Raw genomic sequence first — 24,315 nt, 5'->3', positions numbered from 1 at the left:
GTCCTCTCCTCCATCTCCTCACTGTCTCCAGCCTGCTGTCCTCTCCTCCATCTCCTGTCTCCAGCCTGCTGTCCTCTCCTTATCTCCTGTCTCCAGCCTGCTGTCCTCTCCTTATCTCCTGTCTCCAGCCTGCAGTCCTCTCCTCCATCTCCTCACTGTCTCCAGCCTGCTGTCCTCTCCCCCATCTCCTCACTGTCTCCATCCTGCTGTCCTCTCCTCCATCTCCTCTCGGTCTCCAGCCTGCTGTCCTCTCCTCCATCTCCTCACTGTCTCCAGCCTGCTGTCCTCTCCTCCATCTCCTGTCTCCAGCCTGCTGTCCTCTCCTCCATCTCCGGTCTTCAGCCTGCTGTCCTCTCCTTATCTCCTGTCTCCAGCCTGCTGTCCTCTCCTCCATCTCCTCACTGTCTCCAGCCTGCAGTCCTCTCCTCCATCTCCTCACTGTCTCCAGCCTGCTGTCCTCTCCTTATCTCCTGTCTCCAGCCTGCTGTCCTCTCCTCCATCTCCTCACTGTCTCCAGCCTGCTGTCCTCTCCTCCATCTCCTGTCTCCAGCCTGCAGTCCTTTCCTCCATCTCCTGTCTCCAGCCTGCAGTCCTCTCCTCCATCTCCTCACTGTCTTCAGCCTGCTGTCCTCTCCTCCATCTCCTCACTGTCTCCAGCCTGCTGTCCTCTCCCCCATCTCCTGTCTCCGGCCTCTTCCTGGCCCCAGATCTTCCCTGTTTCCTCTCTGACCTGAGAGACGAGGGAAGAGATTCCAACTGCATCAGGGGTGCAGGAGGTTTCTAACAACACCACCGAATCCTTACAAGTAACTGGCTCTCTACAACACTCAGGGTGCTCTGACCCAGGCCTCTGTCCCTTTTCCATTGCACTGAGGTAAAGAGGACATCACACCCCGGCTACAGTTAACACGACTACACTGCACAACAACTGAGGTGCTCCAATCTGCTGTCTTGCTTTCCCTGCAAGGGAAGGAGCAGCTGCTCTGTTTCCGATGTGGTGTTCATTTGGCACAACATGCATGACACCTGTTCTCAGTTGGATCAATAGGGCAGGCGGCCATGCTTTCTTAAACCACAATAAGAAAAATCAAGAGCCAGGCAGGAACTAAGAGAACCAGCTGCAGGCGGGAAGGCTGTGTGCTGACAGGTGTGATAGCACTCCGAGAGACAGACAGCGCTCTGATAGACTTTCAGCCCTGCTGAAGGGAAGAGGAGCCCTGGGAAGACTTCCAGCACCAGAGTTAAAATGTGCTTGTCTTGCAAGCTGTTGGGTTTTAAAATGAGACAGACGCACGGGCCTTTAACAGTCCGTAGCACGCCACGGCTTGCGCTGCAAGAGCTTCTGCATGCTGTCTGCTGCAGATACCACAGAGAACTCGCATGCTCTAGCAGGCGGCCCTGCAGTTGTAGCTTGTCGGGTTTTTTAACCAAGGGGGAAAAAGCCCGTATTATTAAGGACACAGACCGTATTATCAATCAAAACAACTGAGGGCACCACAGCAAAGCCACGCAAAGGCTGTGAAGATATTGCAGTGAAGCTGCACAAATACCATGCAAGTTGCCCCAGTTAATCGTCATAAAGGGCACTGATGCACATGTATGCACATACACAGGCACATACTGTACACTTGCACACTTACACACACAGGACACACATGGGCAGATACTGTAGACCTGCACACTTACACACACAGGACACACACAGGCACATACTGTACACTCCCACACTTACACACACAGGTACATACTGCACACTTACACATGCACAAACACAGACACATAGCCCACAGATTACTCAACACAAGCGCTCGGCTTTGCAGTGTTAATCAGCTTGACTGGCACCATTGTAACCTCCTCCCTGGGAAACAGGTTCTCTGTCGCCTGCACGTGTGGCGCCCACAGAGTCAGAGCCTGTGCACAGGGCGCTCCAGGCTGAAAGACTCACCACGTGGACACCTCTCTAGTTGACCACGACAGTAAATACAGTGTATCTCCAGCAGTTCAGCAAGCACCAATCGTAGGCGAAGTACCTGTGTGATCAGAACAAGTGTGCTTTAACTTGTAACTTGCTTGGATGACTACAATAACAGCCAGTCAGAGGAGCTGCTGCAAGGGTGAGGAGGAGGAGGATGGAGGGGTACGACGTGCACAAGTGAGAAAGGTAGAGACATGATATTTATACACAAGCATATTCCAGTCGGCAGCCATATCACCCTGCAGCTCCCAGCTCCCAGCTGGCAGCCCCACTGGAGCTCAGCAGGTGTGAGCCTGGCCAGTACCTGGATGGGAGACTCCTGGGAAAGCTAAATTTGCTGCTGGAAGAGGAGTTAGTGGGGCCAGTAGGGGGCACACACACAAGCACATACTGTACACTTGCACACTTGCACACTTAAACACATACATACTGCACACTTACACAGGCACATACTGCACACTTACACAGGCACATACTGTACACTTGCACACACACACATACATACTGCACACTTGCACACTTACACACACAGGTACATACTGCACACTTACACAGGCACACACTGTACACTTGCACACACACACACAGACACATAGCGTACACTTGCACACTTAAATATACAACACGCGCTCACTCTCTCGTCTCCAGCACGGCACAGGGAGCCCTGCACTCAGCGCCATTAGCACTTCTGTAATAGCGGGCGGGATGACCCTGCTGATTCCCTGTCCCCGGGGACGCCATTAGGGGCAGCACATCCTGTGGTAGCCCGGGCTGCAGGAACTAATGGACTCCCCCTCCTCCTGCTGCTCGCGCTGTCCGTACATCCCCGGCCGTCCACCTGCCTCATCGCGCCGCGTGACTCCCCCCGCGGAGCTGCTGTCGAAACCCAGCAGAGCCCATTCCGGTCGGATATGGGAGGGACTGGGGGCAACTCACTGCCCAGCACTGAGTGAGGGAGAGCTACCATTCGGAAATCCTTCTTGCCTGGCAAAACTACTGCAGAATACGGGCTCTCCTGACGCTGAATCGTCACTGTCCACTCAGCAGCATGGGGAATGAAGGCACGGCGCACTGCCAGCGCTGCCTTCTTAAAGGAGCGCCCTGCCTTGGGGCGAGCGGGCACCGCGCCTGCAGGGACTGACACCAATGGTCACTGGCGGGCGCTGCCGCGTATCCCACCAGCGCCAGATACCACCAGTGCCTGCGCTGGACACGCAGACGGGGTGGGGGACAGAGGCATGTTGATTTGGGCGGGGAGCCTTTTCCTTTAAGGTCCCCTGCAGGAATGCGTAAAAGCACAGAAATCCGTGTCTCGGAATGGGAGGATAATTGCTTGTTTTCCCTGGAGCTCAATACGGAGGAGAGAAACAGCCCCCCTCCCCGAGAGATGTGTGATGTCACCTGTAATGCATGCGAAGATGATGGCCTCATTCCATTAGCTGCAAGGGCATCCGCGCTGCACTGGCTTCTAACAAAAGCACTGCTGATTCTGTCTCAGGCATGCTCAGTTTCCCGAGCGGAATTTATTTTCTTCGCCCGTTGGAGCATTACTCATATCCCACGCCATTGCTGAATGGATTGTGTGATTCCAGGAATTACTCCTCAATTAAACTATAGCAGGTGCATGCAGTCACACAGACATGTAAGCAAAGACACAACAGGCTCTTCACCACACAAAGCAAGGAATTTAGAGTGCTATTTGTAGGTGTTGAATCTGTTTTGCATGGCTTGGGCTGTGGTGACATTCCTGTCCGTGGTGGAAATGTGCTGCGTGGCTAAGTTCTTCAGGGAGACAGCGATGTCAGTGCTTTCCCTTCCTCCTCGGCCCCAGCCGTCTCCTGGAGGGGATTTTTTCCCCCGACAGGGATGGCAATCCGGTGGCTGCCGCGTCCCTTTGCCTCAGACCTCGGAGCCTTCCCAGGGTGCATCTCCGTCAGGCAGGCACACAGGTCACAGCTGCAGTGAAGCATCATCCCATTATCCCATTATCGGGAGAGGGTTAGCCGGGAGGAGATCAAAGAATATCGATCGGGAGGTGGGTGCGTGTGGGAAGGAGAGGTGCATTGATTTTGCCGAGCGTAACTTGCGAGGTGAGTTCGTTTATGTGACTTAAGTGAAAATGAATATGAATTAAGGGTGGTTTTACAGCTGATCGTGGCCAGCGGAAGAAAACCTCAATATATTTCCTTGAAGGATTCCTTTCCCCATCTCTCTCTCCCTCACAGTCCCCAAGAGACTCGGGTATCTTTCGTTTCTGCTGATGGGGCCCACAGATTACTCAACACAAGCGCTCGGCTTTGCAGTGTTAATCAGCTTGACTGGCACCATTGTAACCTCCTCCCTGGGAAACAGGTTCTCTGTCGCCTGCAGGTGTGGCGCCCACAGAGTCAGAGCCTGGGCACAGAGCGCTCCAGGCTGAAAGACTCACCATGTGGACACCTCTCTAGTTGACCACAACAGTAAATACAGTGTATCTCCAGCAGTTCAGCAAGCACCAATCGTAGGCGAAGTACCTGTGTGATCAGAACAAGTGTGCTTTAACTTGTAACTTGCTTGGATGACTACAATGACAGCCAGTCGGAGGAGCTGCTGCAAGGGTGAGGAGGAGGGAGAGATACAACGTGCACAAGTGAGGAAGGTAGAGACGTGATATTTATACACAAGTATATTCCAGCCAGCAGCCACATCACCCTGCAGCTCCCAGCTGGCAGCCCCACTGGAGCTCAGCAGTGTGAGCCTGGTCAGTACCTGGATGGGAGACTCCTGGGAAAAACTAAGGCTGCTGCTGGAAGAGTTGTTAGTGGGGCCAGTAGGGGGCGCTCACCCTGGAGTCTGTGTGGGTCCTAATGCCCCAGTATAGTGATGGGGACACTGTACTGTAAAAAGGCGCCGTCCTTCGGATGAGACGTAAAACCAAGGTCCTGACTCTCTGTGGTCATTAAAAACCCTGGCCAAATTTCCCCCTGGTCTTTACCAATCATGGCCTCTTAATAATCCCCATCTCTGAACTGGTTCATCACTCTGCTCTCCTCCCCACTGAGAGCTGGTGTGTGTGAGAGGACTGGAGCATCATCCAGGTGGGGCTGCACACTGGTGGGGGTGGAGGGGATCCCCATGACCTGTAAAGCACTTTGAGTGGAGTGTCCAGAAAGGCACTATATAAGTGTAAGGAATTATTATTATTATAATTATATTGCTCCTTGAAAGGTGGAAGAGGGCGAGAACAAGGTTTGAACTTTTGACAAAACCTCCTGAATTTCCAAAAATCACTTCTGTTGATATTTAACCACAACAGCAACAGCAGTGTAAATTCATTACACATGAATTACACTGAATTACTCCTTCACTCTCCCAGATTCAGACGGCATTCCTGCCATTAACAGCTGTATGGAGGTGTGCAGTAACAGTGCGTGATTGCATTGGTTTTTAAAAAACATTGAACGTTCATCAGGCTCTTCATCATCAGAGAATGACTTGTAATGAGTTGTGTTCATGCTTTGTAGTGTCCAGTAGATCACAATTGGTCTATGCAGGATCCAGTAGATCACATTTGCTCTATGCAGTACCCGGTGGATCACTTTCACTCTATGCAGTACCCAGTGGATCACATTCACTCTATGCAGTATATAAATGGATCACATTTTTTCGAAGCAGTCTCCAGTGGGTCATATTCGCTCTGTGCAGAGCCCAGTGGGAGGATGTATGATTTACAATGGGCAGGTCTGGTGTGAAGAAAGGACAGACTCGTGCAGGTTTCTTTCTGCTGAGCTGTGCGCAGGAAGGGGTTACAGGCTGCTGAGGCTGGAGGGGTCAAGGAGACGTTAAGTGCAGCGGAGTGCTGTTTGCAGAGCAGGGCCGGGCGAACAGCCTTTCTGCTGCTCCTCCCGGGCGAGTCCTTTCAAAGTCACTTAAGAGGCTTTCTGCCTCGGAGGCGCTGTGCGTGTAAGGCAGAGAGCGAACTGCAGTCCAGCGGGATGTTACATAAAGAGCCAGGCCAGATTTATCGGACCAGACAGCGAGAGAAGCCTCCACCCCTGCACCCCTGCACCTCTCCGGCCCCCTCCCCGCGCCGGTCCTTCGCAGCCTCTCCCAGTGACAGGCGGCGGCAGAGCCCCGCCCCCCCTCCTGCTCTGCTGGGCTTGCCAGCCTACTCAACCGGCGCTGATGCAGATATTCCTCACCGGCGTCGACGCAGCTACTGCAGGGACTGCACCAGTGTGAAGGGCAAAAGTAGAAACCTGGCAAGGCCTTGAAAGGCATGCAGCCGCCTCCTCCGAAACGGTCACGAGTCCCAGCAAGGCGGCCCGAAATACTCCGGGTGGAGCTCGTCAGCAGTCCAAATGAACAAGGTGCCTATTGGGAGTCCTACTGTCCACACATCTCTGTTCTTGGTCATGGCTGTTTTTTTAAAAAACGGAAAATCACCATTTTTGATTGGGTCCCCCCTGATTTGCAGTGGCGGCCTTGCGTGTGCTTCTCCCAGCTGCGCTCACAGCGAGGGAAGCTGCCTCCGCACACAGGGGAGAAACAGGAAGTGCCCACGGTTCTCCAGCCCCTCCCCCCTTCTAATATGGCACGGGCTGCACAGGCGCTGATTGGAGCAGAGGCGCGTCCGTCAACGGCAGCCCCGCCCACCTGCCAGTCTGCAGGAGACTGCAGGGGGCGCTGTGTCTCTGAGTGCCGAGAAAGCAGCACTTTTGTTTTGCACATTGGAGCCAATTATTGTTATTTAGGATCTAAACAGGGAGACATCCCTCTAAATAAAAGGGAAGTTACCGGGAAGAATCTCCATAGGTAAATACAGGAAACCAGCCTAAATATAAAAAAGATCAATAAATAACTGGGTGAGGTTGTCGGAAATCACAATCGAGAAAGGGGCCTCTTTTCACTGTTCGGACTGCACCTCGCACGGCTGATAGCATGTGTGGTGACCATTCGTCTGCTACTGTGTCTCCAGACGTTTTGTGTAATCCCTTCGCCCGCATCACAGATCCGCAGGGGGCAGAAAGCACAAAGAACGTCCTTGTTGTAATTCATGTTCTTTCAACACGTCTCGTTTTTGTGTTTTGTGTGGAGTTGACTGGTGTCACTTGAATCTCCCATCTGATCATGTTTGACCGCAGCCTGGGTGGACCTGATGCGTCACAGGAAACAAATAAACTACGGTCTCTGTGGCCATTAGCAGGACCAATGCAATCATGTGATTAATGAAATGCCAAATGCAGTATCCAGCAAAGTGAGCGAAGTTCGAACACAGCTGTCCCACTGTGGGATAAGTATTCCTCACCCTTATAGAGCACTTTTTCTGGCCCCTCCACTCAGAGCTCTTTACAGGTCATGGGGATCCCCTCCACCCCCACCAGTGTGCAGCCCCACCTGGATGATGCTCCAGTCCTCTCACACACACCAGCTCTCAGTGGGGAGGAGAGCAGAGTGATGAAGCCAGTTCAGAGAGGGGGGTTATCAGGAGGCCATGACTGGTAAAGGCCAGGGGGAAATTTGGCCAGGACACTGGGGTAACACCCCTACTCTTTTCGAGAAACGCCCTGGGATTTTTAATGACCACAGAGAGTCAGGACCTCGGTTTTACATCTTATCCAAGGGACAGTGTCTTTTTACAGTACAGTGTCCCCGTCACTATACTGGGGCATTAGGACCCACACAGATTGCAGGGTGAGCGCCCCCTACTGGCCCCACTAACACCTCTTCCAGCAGCAGCCTCAGCTTTCCCAGGAGTCTCCCATCCAGGTACTGGCCAGGCTCACACCTGCTGAGCTCCAGTGGGGGCTGCCAGCTGGGAGCTGCAGGGGATACCGCTGCTAGCTGGAAGAGTGGTTAGCCAGTCTGCTGAAAGGAGGAGGAATCAATGGACGTCTGGCTTGGCAGCTCAGAGGGTGTGGGTGGCCCCCTGGGCAAGGGGCCGCTGGTGGGGTACCAGCAAGAGATGGCATGGGTCATCTTCCTGTTGTCAGGGCCTCTATATAAGGCGAAGTGTGTGTGTGTGTGTGTGTTGAAGGCTCTCTGTGCGTGAGACAGACAGGAGAAAATCTGTTGTGTTGAGGCTGTGGACTGGCAGAGAAGGCGTGCCCAGACTCTGGTGCCCCCGCAGGGGTTAGACAGCTCTAGCAGGGAGCCCAGAGAGGCGAGGAGACTGAGCGGGGGGGCGCAGGAGGTGAAGAGCAAGAGGCTGTCGTCCTCTTCAGCACCTCGAACGGAGAGACCGGGGAGGAGATGACAAGTGCATTTCACATAGTCTCGCCGCCAGAAGAGAAAAAAAAATAACAGAAAGAAAAAGAGCTTCTGCTAATTGGTGATTAACTTTCTGTCACAATTGTGCAGGGTTGCTGTTTTTGAAAAAGGTTAAAAAAAAATCCACAGTGCTAATTAGCGACGTATCTATATTTAGGATTCTCTCCCCTTGTGGAGCTGTGATTTGCTGCAGGGGCGCTTTCTGCAGTGGAAGTGTGTTTGAGCTGAAGCCTTTCTCAAAGACATCTGGAGTCTGATGTGTCAGTGGTGAGACCCAAATGCCTGTTTTGTGGGTTGTTAAATATTTGCAGGCCTGGGGAAGGGATGTGGCAGGATCTGAGGGTTGGATAATGAGGCTGCGGTCCCGAGCCTCAGTGCGTTGAGGACTCCTGTGTTGGGCTCAAGGTGCTGGAACACATGTAAGTCTCTGCTCTTGGCCCTGAGGGCTCATCGGCTCAAGTCTGCAACCCCTAGATATCGGGAACCGGTGACGATTGTCGTGGAATTTTATCGAAGAAGAGCCGGGAGAGGTGTTCTCATTCCCTCAGTAAGGTCTTTATTCATATTGCAATCTGGGAAAAAGCCATCACCCGTCTGCGCAGAGAAGTGAAAGCTGATTCAAAAGCAAGCAGGGAGAGCCCTTGTTTTAGATCTTTTTTAAGCTGATGCAACACTTCAAGGACAGCCAAAGCAGTCATTTTCCATTCCTTATAGGTTTCTGCTTTAAGCGAAGAAGAACAGATCTTCAAATAGTTTCTCACACTCCCTTCTTCAAGCAGCAGAGATAAACTTTTTTAAAACATCCCGTGCCCTCGACGAGCTGGGTGCTATCACACTTTGTTCCAAGTATCCAGCTGCTTCTGCAGCACAGCTCTGTCCGTAAACAACATTTTTAGGATAAAACACCTTTTCTCAGTAACTTTCCATTACACAGTTTTGGCCAGGGCAGTTCCAATTACACTGAGTTAAAAGCAACAGCCTTGTGGCGGCTGTATATACACCTCCCTGGGTGACCCAGGGTGTCCCTAGAAATCATGGATTTCTGTACGAGACCCCCGCCCGTGCACATCAGTCTGCCCCCGGCGTGCTCTCATAGCGATACTACCTTGGTAGCACAGGCAGGGCTGTGGTCGGCGATCAGAGAGCAATTCATTAGCAAAGGGCCTGGGAAATGTGCGTTATTGAATGATCGATAAGTGCCTCCTGGCTTCGGTTCTGCAAACTGCACACCCCACCCTCCCAGCCACAGCTTGCTCATTCAAACGCATTGGCGGCCTGAAAAAGAACATGCTTGTGTGTGTGTGTGGTATCCAAAGCCCTAAAGGGAAAAAAAAGGAGCAGGCAGAAGCTTATTCTGAGGTCTAGGCAATGTGACAGCTACACCTGGAGTTAACCAGCTCCCTTTTAAAATCAGATGCAGGCTCTGAGCGGCCCCCAAGGAATGTGAGCCAGGCGAGTTTAACCCTGCTGTTGCAGTAGTAATCCTGCTCAGGACCAGAGGAGCCCCAGATTCAGATATCTGCTGTACGTGCTTGGCCGAAGCTATGTTAGGACTGAACGTCTCTAACTCAGAATCCCCCCCCAGATGTGTTCTGGGGTTCCGGGGAAAATTGTTTGATTGTCCACTGCTTGCTTTGGTAAGACTTCATCCTGCAGAACATTCCTTCATAGCCAGCAGCTGTATCACCCTGCAGCTCCCAGCTGGCAGCCCCACTGGAGCTCAGCAGGTGTGAGCCTGGTCAGTACCTGGATGGGAGACTCCTGGGAAAGCTGAGGCTGCTGCTGGAAGAGGTGTTAGTGGGGCCAGTAGGGGGCGCTCACCCTGCGGTCTGTGTGGGTCCTAATGCCCCAGTATAGTGACGGGGACACTATACTGTAAATAGGCGCCGTTCTTCGGATGAGATGTAAAACCGAGGTCCTGACTCTCTGTGGTCATTAACAATCCCAGGTTGTCTCTCTCAAGAAGAGTAGGGGTGTTACCCCGGTGTCCTGGCCACATTTCCCCCTGGCCTTTACCAGTCATGGCCTCCTAATAACCCCCATCTCTGAACTGGCTTCATCACTCTGCTCTCCTCCCCACTGAGAGCTGGTGTGTGTGAGAGGACTGGAGCATCATCCAGGTGGGGCTGCACACTGGTGGGGGTGGAGGGGATCCCCATGACCTGTAAAGAGCTCTGAGTGGAGTGTCCAGAAAAGTGCTATAGAAGTGTAAGGAAATATTATTAATGATCACCCTCTTCCTCCTCCTCCTCTCTTGCAGTGGGTGGCGTTCGCCTCGCTGTTCTTCATCCTGGTGTCCATCACCACCTTCTGCCTGGAGACGCACGAGGCCTTCAACCCCATCACCAACCGGACGGAGATGGAGCAGGTGGACAACACCACGATGGAGCGCGTCTACGAGGAGACCGAGACGGTGGCCTACCTGACCTACATCGAGGGCGTGTGCGTGGTGTGGTTCACCTTCGAGTTCCTCATGCGCATCACCTTCTGCCCGGACAAGGTGGAGTTCATCCGCAACACGCTCAACATCATCGACTTCGTGGCCATCCTGCCCTTCTACCTGGAGGTGGGGCTGAGCGGCCTGTCTTCCAAGGCGGCCAAGGACGTGCTGGGCTTCCTACGCGTGGTGAGGTTCGTGCGCATCCTGCGCATCTTCAAGCTGACCCGGCACTTCGTGGGCCTGCGGGTGCTGGGCCACACCCTGCGGGCCAGCACCAACGAGTTCCTGCTGCTCATCATCTTCCTGGCGCTGGGCGTGCTCATCTTCGCCACCATGATCTACTACGCCGAGCGCATCGGGGCCAAGCCCAACGACCCGCGGGCCAGCGAGCACACGCACTTCAAGAACATCCCCATCGGCTTCTGGTGGGCCGTGGTGACCATGACGACGCTGGGCTACGGGGACATGTACCCCCAGACGTGGTCGGGCATGCTGGTGGGCGCCCTGTGCGCCCTGGCGGGCGTGCTGACCATCGCCATGCCCGTGCCCGTCATCGTCAACAACTTCGGAATGTACTACTCCTTGGCCATGGCTAAGCAGAAGCTACCAAAGAAAAAAAACAAACACATCCCAAGGCCTCCCCAGCTGGGCTCCCCCAATTACTGTAAGTCGGGCGTTAACTCTCCGCACCACAGCACACAGAGCGACACTTGCCCCCTGGCACAGGAAGAGATTTTAGAAATTAACAGAGCAGGTAGGAAACCTCTGAGAGGCATGTCCATCTGATTGCAAAAATAACAGTTCCGAATAAAATATCCGCGGTGTATATATGAAAAACTGCTAACTGAATGACTTCGAGACTAATGGAACCCCCCCTCCTCCTCCTCCTCCTCTTCCTCTCCACCCTTCTCTCTTCCACTCTTCTCCTCACCCCAGCTGTGGTCGCCTAACTCCTCGTCGCTCGCTCGCCTTAACACCCCCCCTCACCCGCCACCCGCCACCCGCGACGCTCCCTCTCCGTCCCATCGCACCGCCACGATCCAGACCCCCTGATCACCATCCTCCTCCTCTCCCCCCCCCCCCCACTCACTCCGCCAGCGCCTCAGGGGGCTCCACATCCTCCCGTCAGAGCGCCCCCTGGTGGGACTTGGTCCGCACACTCATCCGGCGCAAGAGGCCTTTACGTCGGCCCGCTCTCCGATCTCTGCATCTTCCCTCTTTCGATTTTTTTCCATGTTTTTTTTGTTGTTTTCGGAGGGGGGGGGGTTTCTCCAGCCAGCCTTCAGCCCATCCGGGGGGATAATACTCTATTGGTTTTTCTCTCTCTCCCCCCACCCCCTGTTATTGCTCTCAAACCTCCGGCCTGTAGCGTGGGAGTCTCTGGTATCTCAGGTCAGCCTGGGGCAGTGGGTGCTTGTGGGGGCAGGTCGGAGGTGAGTTCTTGAAGAGGGACCCCCCGGTTGGCGGAGCTGGTTGACCTGCGTGGCCCATGTCCCTTGCAAGGCTTGAAAGCCGTATGGCATTACTTGCCCGCTTCCTGGTTTCCGAAACGGCGAGGTCCCGCTCACATCCTGTTTCCTTATTCCCTGAGTCCGATCGGCACGCCCTTTGACGCCTTTGACCTCAGCAATCCCGTTATCGCCCAACCCCAGAGGGCTAAACTCCTGACAGCCAGCAGCAAAGCCTGAACAAACTGGGCTCAGAGCACGGGCAAGGGTGTGGATCATGTCTGTGGGGGTTCCGCATTGATTAACTGATTGATTGCTGTTTTTGTCCAGATCACAGTAACTTTGTCTTGTGTGTGGGGGGGGGCATTAGATAATGTGTGCTCACGGGTGGTGCACCACTCATATATGTCCCCTTCGTTACTTCCTCTCATATGCGCATCTAAGAGGCAGTTTTAGACAATTTATAAGCCATTACTAGTGCCATCGTACACGTTGTGTATGTGTAATGTAGTCGATTATTCAATCGGACATGACGGATCAGTGACAGTAACGTGTGAATATTTGTGACTGATTTTGCGCACTGTTCTAATACTAGTTGTATTTATGAGGACTTTGGGCTCAAGGCCTGAATCCAGAGCTTCGCTTCCATCGCGCTCCTGCAGCCGGTGTCTGGACTGTGTCTGGACTGACCCCTTGCCCAGAGCACGACGTGGGCGTCTCCTCGATCTGCAGAACCGACAGCTCAGCTCCTGTACCTGGAGTGATGGCTCAGGCCAGGGAGGGCAGCAGAGCTGTTGAAGTTCCCGGGGGTTCGCCAAAGCACGGGAGCAAAAGAGAGGATGGAGCTGGGCTTTCAAGCCTGCTCTGGGACTGGTGGGAATTCTACGTTTGAGATATTAGGATTGCTCTGTTGGCCTGCCCGGCTGGCCCGAGCTCTCTCTCTCTGCCTCGAGTCCCTCCTCTCTGGCGTGCCTCTCTCATACTCTCCGTCTTCTGCAGGGACCCGTGTCCCAGACTGTTTTATTGCTAGATCACCCTGTCCTAACCAAGCTGCGTACAGTCTGCGTCCCCAGTGCTCAATTCTCCCACTGTACTTCTCCTCTGAGTGTCATTTAGCAACACACCTGGAGCCTGTGGGTGCCAAGATGTTCACTGAAGGCCACTCTCTGCTTGCTCTGCTTCCTCTCTGCCGGTCATGGCAGCGATCGGGCCCTGACAGCGCTTGGGGGGGGTCTGTCCAGCACCCCAAGGTCTGGGAAGAGCTGGTGGTCAAAGGCTTTTCAGCGCTTGAATCCCACTTGTAGCAGGATGGACGTCCCTCTCTCACTGGGAGACAGTGCAGTGTGGCCTGGGGTCAACACGTAGAGGAGAGCAGAAGAGACGCACACACACACACACACACACACACACACACACACAGCAGTGTCTCCTACAGCTCACATTGGCCCAGTTGTATCAGAGAGCCAACAAAAGACCTGTACCTGAGACGTTGAGACCTGACCCGACCCGAAATCGGTCATCTCTTTTCCTCTCAGAGCGAGTAGACACACACACACGCGCGCTCTCACAGACACAGTTTTACAGTGCTTTGCTTGGCTGCTATGCGCCCCGAGTTGATAGAAAATGAATGTGTGCTGAGAAAAACTCATAATGTTTCCATAAGGAAGCTGTCCCTGTTTCATTTAACATTTTGAGTAGTTCTCCCTCTGTGAGCTTTTGTTTTATTTCACCCATAGCGAACAGTTAGCAAGGTAGGCTCTGATACACACATACGAGAGAGAGAGAACTAGCAAGCTCGCAAAAAGGGGTACGAAATTAATAATAATAACTCCTTACACTTCTATAGCGCTTTCCTGGCCCCTCCACTCAGAGCTCTTTATAGGTCATGGGGATCCCCTCCACCCCCACCAGTGTGCAGCCCCACCTGGATGATGCTCCAGTCCTCTCACACACACCAGCTCTCAGTGGGCAGGAGTTCACAGGGCCAATTTCTTAGAATTTCTTCTAAGAAAAATACATTTAAAACATAAAATAATGATAATTCATTTGCACGAACCCGAACCCGGCCCGAGCCCAAAGTTGTACGTGGAAAACCGACCCGAACCCAGCCCGAAACCCGATACTCTGTCTTACCACATACAGGATCTCTGTGCTGCAGGACGTCGGCGATCGTTAAAAACCGTAAGCCTAACCACTTCGAAAAAGGAACACACATTGTCTATTTCTGTTGTGACGTCGAAGGCCACAGGATTTCTTTAGGCACCCATGATGCCCGGCCTTCATGATCGGACGTGCCAGCCCTCTGCCCGAGCGGGGTGGCGGTGTTAACGCCGGGGTCCGGTTTCGGAGGTCTCCGACGGGCCCTGGCCGTTTTTTTAAAAAGCTGGAGCCTTCACACCAGAAAATAAGGCGAAAGAGAAAAAAGCACCGCGAGGAACGGCACCCTCCCCCAGCCTGTTCACTCTCCCCTCCTCGGGGCTCCCCCAGTGCTCCGCGGCGCCGGGCGACAGCTCGGGAAACCCAGTGTCTCCTGGGAGTCCCCGTGGAGAAGCAGTCAGCGGTTCTCTCACTGTGCCGCATGAGCCCCGGAATCCTTCACCGGCCTGCAGGGGGAGCCAGTGAGCCAGACCCAGCCCTATGGGTCCTCCCAGATCTGCAGCCGGTGTTCCTGTCAAACCACGCGTGTGTGTGTGTGGGGGGTACCCCCACAAGGAATCGGGGGACCCTGTTTTGTCGGATGAGCCACCCGGTTGGCTCTCTGCCCGCTGGTAGCAGGGGCACAGCAGTTGGCCTTCAGGTGAGAAGAGGCAGCGTCCGGTACCGCTGGCGAAAGCCAGGCAGCGGGCGAGAGGCAGAGGCCGTCAGAGTCGAGCATTGTAGCAGAGATATCCGTCTCTCCCTCCACTCTTTGCTTTTTTTTTCCCCGTCCGCAAAAGCCAGAGACAGTGATGCATTGGGATATAATACCACTAAGGTAATGTGGAGATAATTTACGATAACATTTATGAAACGGGACCATTAAGCGATTCAGCTCTCCGAGCGCGGGCAGCAGCCGGGGGGGTGTCACGGGGCAGGCGCCTCGCGTGCAGCCATCTGTCTTCAGTAGGAGGGGGGGGTCTGCTCGCTCAGGGCGGGCTCTGGGAGGATGCCAGGCTCCGTCACGGGACACGTGCTGTCGAGAGAGGGAACTCCAAGGCCCGTTTGGGTCCCGAGGCTGGATTCTGGCTTTTTCGGCTGGATTTTCTTCGGGTTTTGATTGGATCTGCTCGAACAGGGGGAGGGGGGTGTCTTGAAATGCAACAGCTCATTTTCTACTCCCCACAAGGCAGCAGAGGGAGGCTGCTCCCTGCTTGTAAGAGCCGCTCTTGCCCGTCATCGAGCGCAAACCGAGCCCATGGGGGGGGTTTCCACAGCACAAGCAGGCTGGATCACTTCCACGGACTGGAGACAACCCAGTTTCTGGGACAGGTCCGGGGCCGGGAGACCTGATCGTCTCTGACAGGGTCTTCACGCGCGGGCTTGTGGGGGATCACAGCAGCGCGGAAATGGGTTTACCCCCAGGGCTGGGGCGGGGGGTGGGGTCCGGTGCGTCCGGGGGCGGGATGGTCCCACCAGCCTGAGGGGCAGGACTGCAGCTGGACTGGAGGACTCGTCAGCGCAGTGGAGATCGCAGGGGAGCGCAGCCGGACGGGGACCCCCCCCTCCTGCGAGACGCCACTGCCCCCCCGCCCCGGTCTTCCGTCTTCCCGCTTTCCAGAACAGGCCCTTCCTTCCCTTCCCCCGCCTCTCGCGCGGTCCGAGCCCGTTCCCGTTCCCGTGGCAACTGTGTCCGGAGAGGGACGGCACTGCCGGGACCCCCGGCGAGGCTGGCACAGAGGGAGGCACCCGGGGGGAGCCAGGCGAACAGTGGCCCTCGGGTTCGGCCCCGGTCCCTCTCCGGTGTCAGGGGCTCTGCCAGTTTTGCCCAGGTGGAGATCGTGCAAGAGCGAGCGAACCACTCTACCTCACCGCGATCGGGCCCAGATATTACAGGACCTGCTCGTGTCTGGCAGGAGGCTCTTGTCCTCCTGTCTCCCGGGCTGTGCGGTTCGGGACGCAAGTGCCCACACAGGCCGAGGTCAGCCTGGCCCCGGACTGTCCCCCCCTCGGTGTGCACAGATCCCGAGGGAGGCACACTGCACGGGCGCTTCCTGCGCTTTCAGTGTGTCCTGCCTCCCCCTGGGCCTCTGAAGGAGAGGCAGCAGGGTCCTGCCTCCCCCCGGGGCCTCTGAAGGAGAGGCAGCAGGGTCCTGTCTCCCCCCGGGCCTCTGAAGGAGAGGCAGCAGGGTCCTAGCTCCCTCTGAGCCTCTGAAGGAGAGGCAGCAGGGTCCTGCCTCCCCCCAGGCCTCTGAAGGAGAGGCAGCAGGGTCCTGCCTCCCCCCGGGCCTCTGAAGGAGAGGCAGCAGGGTGCTGCCTCCCTCTGAGCCTCTGAAAGAGAGGCAGCAGGGTCCTGCCTCCCCCCCGGGCCTCTGAAGGAGAGGCAGCAGGGTCCTGCCTCCCCCCGGGCCTCTGAAGGAGAGGCAGCAGGGTCCTGCCTCCCCCCGGAGCCTCTGAAGGAGAGGCAGCAGGGTCCTGCCTCCCCCCGGGCCTCTGAAGGAGAGGCAGCAGGGTCCTGCCTCCCTCTGAGCCTCTGAAGGAGAGGCAGCAGGGTCCTGCCTCCCCCCGGGCCTCTGAAAGAGAGGCAGCAGGGTCCTGCCTCCCCCCGGGCCTCTGAAGGAGAGGCAGCAGGGTCCTGCCTCCCCCCGGGCCTCTGAAAGAGAGGCAGCAGGGTCCTGCCTCCCCCCGGGCCTCTGAAGGAGAGGCAGCAGGGTCCTGCCTCCCTCTGAGCCTCTGAAGGAGAGGCAGCAGGGTCCTGCCTCCCCCCGGGCCTCTGAAGGAGAGGCAGCAGGGTGCTGCCTCCCTCTGAGCCTCTGAAGGAGAGGTTTGCACCCTTGGCCGGTGGTTTAGATGCCCTCTGTGCAGGAGTGTGGGACACCAGCTGGGAGCTCTGACCTCAGCACTGGGCCATCGCTGCTTCACATCCTGTTCTGCCCATGAGTAAGGAGCACGTTTGTTTGTTTTTTTCAGCAAAATGCCCACCCACACAGATAGAAGTCTCTTTGAATCAAAGCTGCAGCCCGCTGCCATGTTCCAAAGGAAAGGGAGGACTCCTGAGGAGCATCACGCGCAGGGCTGCTCTCCCTAGCCACCTAGCCCTGCCCGGGCTGTTCAGGACAAACCCACAGGAGGCTTTTATATTTAGGACCAAGACTGGATCCCAGAGTCTCCGCTCGGCTGCCACTCTTAAACGTTTTTTTCTTTCCCCGAGTAAAAATAGCCCGGCTGAAGTAGGCTAGCTCCAGAAGGAGCCCGTGAAACGTCTTCACAACCTCCGGGCTCGTCCGCCCTCTGAAACGCACTTTGCCGGGACGAGGGCGAGAGAGCTCGCCTTGGGGAAACGGCACGGGCCCGACCCACAGCCGAGAGCCGGCGACGGTACCGGTACCGTCCACGGCGAGAAAGCTCACCTTGTCCCCCAGCTTGACCGTCTCCTCCAGCAAGGCGCAGAGCTGTAATTGCTGACAGCATCAGGGTCCTCTGGGCCGACAGCGAGCTTGTTACCAAGTGCTCAGGCCTGTAAGGTGACGCAGGGGGTCCGAGAAAGAAGCACATCGGGAGGCCGGATGGAGGGACGGCCTTCGTGTTCTCTCCCGATCCCCGCCAGGGTGACTTCACCAGGAGCGACAGCGATGCACGCCGTTTTTTTACACCACGTTGGACCAACTCAATGTGCGAACAGCCGTCGTGCGATCCAGTGGCACACCTACCATAGTGCAAGATCAACAGTGATTGGCAGGGTCCCGGCGTGCTGATCTCGTTGCCCGTGCGTGGCTGGCCAGCTCTTTGGCATCCTCGCCCTGCAGCTCCCAGCTGGCAGCCCCACTGGAGCTCACCAGGTGTGAGCCTGGTCAGTACCTGGAGGGGAGACTCCTGGGAAAGCTGAGGCTGCTGCTGGAAGAGGTGTTAGTGGGGCCAGTAGGGGGCGCTCACCCTGCGGTCTGTGTGGGTCCTGATGCCCCAGTATAGTGACGGGGACACTAAACTGTAAACAGGCGCCGTCCTTCAGATGAGATGTAAAACCAAGAAGAGTAGTGTCCTGGTGCAATTTCCCCCTTGGCCTTTACCAGTCATGGCCTCCTAATAACCCCCCTCTCTGAACTGGCTTCATCACTCTGCTCCCCACTGAGAGCTGGTGTGTGTGAGAGGACTGGAGCATCATCCAGGGGGGGCTGCACACTGGTGGGGGTGGAGGGGATCCCCATGACCTGTACAGAGCTCTGAGTGGAGTGTCCAGAAGAGTGCTGTATAACCGTAAGGAGTTATTAGTAAAAAAGGAAATGAGATCCAGCATCATTCGCGAGCAGCAATCCAGCATTTCCATCTTCCTGCTCTTGCGTGTCTCAGTTTTGATTTTGTGGTCCATGTGAAAGGACTGGACAGATCTGCTCCTGCTGTTTGAGGGAGGAGGAAGGATAAGGAATAACTGTGTTAGCTGTTTGAAGGACACCACTCCAGAAGGGAGCCTTCTTATGCCAAGGTTTCGAAAGTGCATGCATCATTGGTCTTTGAGTGTTACAATCATGCATGGTTTTTTTCGAATCTTTTTAAATCGCACCAGTTTAACACCTAGAACCCATGGCTTCCAGAGAGAGGGACAGTACATGCACAATTTCTTGTATTAGGAACTTGTCTTTTTGCATACCCCAACACAGACGGGGAGAGAAGCTTGGGGTCACCCAACTGCTCCAGCCATTTATAAGGCACCCCTGGAGCAGCTGGGGTGAAGGGCCTTGCTCAGGGGCCCAACGGAGTAGGATTCCTTTGCAAGCTGCGGGATTTGAACTGGCAACCTTCCAGCCACAGGGGGAGGTCCTGAGCCACAGAGACACCACACCGCCCACGTGACCAGCTCTCAGCTCTGACGCAGTACAGTTTCTACAGATCCGTGCAGCTGAATCTCCACGCACTCCACACACACGCTAATATATATCACTGCACCTGAACTACAAGCTTTCACCAGAAGAAGAAGGTCACAAGGGTCATTCTGCTCATGACTGGATGCTGTCTGTGTACCAACCTGTTTGCCCAACTCGCAATCCTGCCAGGTCTTCCTGGACTGCATGCTGGCTGCTTGTCTGGATTAGGTCTCCTACCTGTAGGCAGACTCTATGTCTCACACACACACAGTTTGAAGCCCGGCAGCAGCGTGAACTCAGCTACACACTCCAACAGCATGCAGTGAAATCTGCAGAGAAGCTCATGAGCAGCTCATGTGGCCCAGTGCATGCAAGACGCGTTCGTTTCAGATTCAGATGTACTCCGTACAGCTGTCGTAACCCACCCTGCTTTGTATAAGAGTCGCAATAAGACTGTCAGAGCCCTTCTGATCACAGACTGACCTTGGCTCCACAGCGGGTCTGTACGTCTCAGGGGGCTTTTAAAATTCCTGAAGAATCGCCAGTACGATTCTTCGAAATATCTGCAGATCTTTCCAGCTGCATGCTTGTTACACGATTTCTTCCTGACCGCAGCTACTGTAGTAATGGTGATCGTCAAGCTCGTGGTAAAAAAAAAAGCACAGTATTACAGCAATAAAGTACTGTATAGGCATGGTTACAGACCGAAAGGGAAATGTTATGGCATAAATGCAGCGACAGTAATGGACGAGCAGCAAAAATACCTTTCAGGGTTATTGTGGGAAACTTTCAGAAGGGGCCACCCCTGCCTGCTGCGTTCGCAAGGGGGGGGTGGGCTGAAGGAGATGTGCTCCAGAGAGCTTTTTACAGGAGCCACCTGTACAAGCACGGGTCAAAGTCTGAGCTTCTGGAGCGGACAAACGCAAGCATCTCGAGGGGCTTTAATTACAAGCATCGCAGCATCGGAAGAGGCCGGGGAAAGGGAACAGAAAAAGAACCTCACTCCGCGATCGATCTTGAAGAGGCCCAGCCTGGAGCAGCAGAGACAGATCAGCCCTTAGCCGTCCTTAGGAGACAGCTAGCCAATAGCCCTTAGGAAGCGCGTGGCGATGCAGGCTGTAACGGCCCGTTTCCTAATGGTATCGCCAGTCAGATTGCAAATGGCAAGAGAAGTTCAGCATCGCAGGGCTCATTACCGCTGTCTGCTGCAGGATGTTGTTCTGTTTTTTTTTAATCTGCCGTGGTTTGCTTCTTAAAGAGCGCAGTCTGGATAAATGCAGAGGGCTGCCACTCAATCAGATGTGGGTAACGCCGATAAATCGGATGTTTATTGATCAATGGAAATCCTGATCTGCATTTAGAGAGAGGGAGAGAGATGGGGGGGGAGGGGAGAGAGAGAGAGATGAGGGAAGATAGAGAGAAATGGGGAGGGAGAGGGGAGAGAGAGAGAGATGAGGGGAGAGAGAGAAAGATGGGGAGGGAGAGGGGAGAGAGAGAGATGGGGGGGAGAGGGGAGAGAGAGAGAGATGGGGAGGGAGAGGGGAGAGAGAGAGAGAGAGATGGGGAGGGAGAGGGGAGAGAGAGAGATGGGGATGGAGAGGAGAGAGAGAGAGATGAGGGGAGAGAGAGAGAGAGATGGGGAGGGAGAGGGGAGAGAGAGAGATGGGGAGGGAGAGGAGAGAGAGAGAGAGATGAGGGGAGAGAGAGAGAGATGAGGGGAGAGAGAGAGATGGGGAGGGAGAGGGGAGAGAGAGGGGGAGGGGAGAGAGAGATGGGGGAGAGGGGAGAGAGAGAGATGGGGGGAGAGGGGAGAGAGAGAGAGAGATGGGGGGAGAGAGAGAGAGATGAGGGGAGAGAGAGAGAGATGAGGGGAGAGAGAGAGGGAGATGGGGAGGGAGAGGTGAGAGAGAGGGGGAGAGGGGAGAGAGAGAGAGATGAGGGGAGAGAGAGAGAGATGAGGGGAGAGAGAGAGGGAGATGGGGAGGGAGAGGGGAGAGAGAGGGGGAGAGGGGAGAGAGAGAGAGATGAGGAGAGAGAGAGATGAGGGGAGAGAGAGAGAGATGGGGAGGGAGAGGGAGAGAGAGAGATGGGGAGGGAGAGGGGAGAGAGAGAGAGATGAGGAGAGAGAGAGATGAGGGGAGAGAGAGAGAGATGGGGAGGGAGAGGGGAGAGAGAGAGATGGGGAGGGAGAGGGGAGAGAGAGGGGGAGGGGAGAGAGAAGGTGGCGGTTGTTGTTGCCGGTGAATTATTCCGAAAGCTGTGACTCATCCTCGCCTCACTCCTGCTCTCAGTCCGCCTGCGTCACGCTGCGCCGCGTGTGACCCACATCGCTCTCGCGACGACGACGAAGCCGCACGAGTGAACCGGGGGATCTGGGGGGCCGCTGGGCTGTGGGAGCAGCAATACAGCCTGTGGGAAAGAGTAACGGGGGTGGGCTGCCATCCCTTCATTATTATTTATTGCTTACACTTAGAGCTCAGAGCTCCACTCAGAGCTCTTTACAGGTAATGGAGACTCCCCTCCACCCCCACCAGTGTGCAGCCCCCCCCTGGGTGATGCGACAGCAGCCATAGTGCACCAGAACACTCACCACACATCAGCTATTAGTGGGGAGGAGAGCAGAGTGATGAAGCCAGTTCAGAGATGGGGGTTATTAGGAGGCCATGATTGGTAAAGGCCAGGGGGAAATTTGGCCAGGACACTGGGGATTTTTAATGACCACAGAGAGTCAGGACCTCGGTTTTACGTCTCATCCGAAGGACGGCACCTGTTTACAGTATAGTGTCCCCGTCACTATACTGGTGCATTAGGACCCACACGGACCGCAGGGTGAGCGCCCCCTACTGGCCCCACTAACACCTCTTCCAGCAGCAGCCTCAGCTTTCCCAGGAGTCTCCCATCCAGGTACTGACCAGGCTCACACTGCTGAGGTCCAGGGGGCTGCCTGCTGTGGAGTTGCAAAGTGATATGGCTGCTGGCTTAAGCGAGAGTCCTGCCCAAAGAGAGCCCCAGAAACCGAGGGGGCGAGGTATGCTGGACCACCGGCGCCGCGCACTCACAAAATAATCCAAACTGAGCCATGTAGGAACAGAACCACGGACAGTCTGGATTCCTGCTCATGGGTTGATGCTGGATCTCATTTCCTTTTTTGGTCACGAGAGGCGTTCTTTCCAGTAATTGACGTGCTGGATCAGACAGGGGAGGTAGTGTTGCTAGACTAGGCCACACCTGGACAAACATTCAGGTCAGCCTCTCTAGGGGAGGGCCAGAGGACCCTCAGTGAGGCCCTCACTTTCTTAAACTCTCCTTCCTGCCTGGTTGACCTGTGGACTTCATAGATACCCCTTCTTCTGCACAGATCACAAATGCCTGCGAACAGACCTCTGTATCAACAAGGTGAACAAGGTCGCACCTTCGTCCAGCCGGTGTGAACTGCTGGACGGGGGACAGGAGGGGGGTCCGGCAGCAGCACCACGTCAGCCCCACGTTCATGTGACATTGCAGGGAGTGGAGAGAACCTTCCAGCTCTGGGTTCCTGGCTGAAGAATTGGCTTCAAACAAGGCATCACGATTAGCAGGGATTTAAGCTCACTGCAGAACTGTCTCCTTGGTCTCCCCATGCTGGATCTTGCCTTAATGTCAGCGCCCCGCGGCGCGTTTTCTCGAGAACAAGCCTCACAGCTAGCATGTGGGGCCAACACGTGTTGGCCATGCATTATTGAAGAGGCGCCAACAGAGGAAAGCTCTGGAGGCCGATTCCGAGGCTGTACAGCCCTTCGGCAGAGAGCAGAGCCTTTGTGCTGGAGCGGGAGGAGGTACTGCTGATCGGAATGAGTGTTTTGCTGGCCAGCCTCTTGGTCTCCCCCTCTGAGCCACAGAGAGGGCATGTGTCCATGCTCCCGGAGATCAGCAACAGAGACCCCCGAGGGTCAAAAGGGCCGAAGGCCTGTTATCAGCCAACGAGCCGACCAGGAGTGTCTTGGCGTGCCAGCAGTAGGCTGAGGCGCTGAGGTACTGAGTGTGAGCCTGGCTGGGAGATCAGCCTGTAGCCAAGGACTTCGATTTCAATTCGCTGACGCAGACAGGCAGCGCGTAGCTCTGGTGCAAGAGAAAACCCCCGATCCCACTTTTCCGATTGTGCGTTCACCCTGTGAGTGAACTGCATGACCTGCGGTGTGCAAACAAAACACTGAAACTGTCTCTCCCAGAGCTGAGGCTGTTTCTGCTCTCTCTCTCTCTGCATGTGGGAGAAGCCTCTGAGGCACTTCAACACGGCCTGGAGGCAGGCTGTGTCCTCTCTCAACCTCCCCCCCCAACCTGAGCACCTCTGTCCAGTTGCCCCGAATTCTCCAAACCTGCTTAACGCGAAACTGATCACCGAGCGCGTGAACAGCGCTCTTCCAGCGAAACGGGCTTGAAATGACTTGAGGCAAAAGTCGTTTTCTTTTCGGTACCACCTGCAATGGCTGGGGTGTGTGATGCTGATGGCACACGGGCTGTCTGAAGGCCAAGTCCGGGACAGACCTGTCCCACTGGGGGGGATTATGGGAAGAGGCACGTCAGGCCTGAACAGACCGGTCCCACTGGGGGGGATTATGGGAAGAGGCACGTCAGGCCGGAACAGACCGGTCCCACTGGGGGGGGATTATGGGAAGAGGCACGTCAGGCCGGAACAGACCGGTCCCACTGGGGGGGATTATGGGAAGAGGCACGTCAGGCAGAGAACAGAGGGACAGAGCAAGTGAGATCAGGGGGTACGAACTCCACCATCTTTACTACTTCGACTGACTTCAGGACATTGAGGGTCGACAGCGCAGACGGTGGATAGTCGACGGTTGAGATTAGCGCAGAACCGGAGCTGGAATAAACGAGTCGCATCCCTCGGAGCGGGGGTGCTCTCGAGATCAGGGCGCGTGTAAAAGCTCCCGTTTCCGAATGAGCACCCAACACCCGCCAACTGCCCTCCCTACCCGCAGCATCGCAGTGCAACCAGCTCTCCCAGCGTGTCGATGAACCGATCGTTACCTCGATGCAGTCAGCCGAGGACGAACGGACGTCCCGGTGACGGACGGCTCGGACCTGCCCTCCAATCACCCGCCGGGCCGGAGAACTGCACCCGCCCCCCCGCCAACCAGGGCCCAGCCAATCCAAGCACGAGCAAGAGAGGCGCCCTCGCGCGTCGCCGCCACCTCCTCTCCCAAGACCGCC

The 24,315-nt window shown here is 55.5% G+C and overlaps 1 protein-coding gene across 6 annotated transcripts in view; it reads left to right on the top strand.

Moving 5' to 3' along the window:
• Positions 1–24,315, top strand: part of LOC102697592 (voltage-gated potassium channel KCNC1) — a 59,470-nt gene that overhangs the window by 27,490 nt on the left and 7,665 nt on the right. For 5 of the 6 annotated variants that reach the window (XM_069181465.1, XM_069181462.1, XM_069181461.1 and 2 more), the window contains exon 2: positions 10,485–11,418. In XM_069181465.1, the coding sequence (XP_069037566.1) occupies positions 10,485–11,418 (934 nt within the window). The remainder of the gene's footprint in view (positions 1–10,484; positions 11,419–24,315) is intronic. The other variant, XM_069181463.1, reaches the window with a different exon arrangement.

The sequence above is a fragment of the Lepisosteus oculatus genome, chromosome 21 (genome assembly GCF_040954835.1).
Source record: "Lepisosteus oculatus isolate fLepOcu1 chromosome 21, fLepOcu1.hap2, whole genome shotgun sequence".
NCBI classification, from domain to species: Eukaryota; Metazoa; Chordata; class Actinopteri; order Semionotiformes; family Lepisosteidae; genus Lepisosteus; species Lepisosteus oculatus.
Note: the sequence above shows the minus strand (reverse complement) of the source record. Positions and strands in the feature narration are given on the sequence as shown.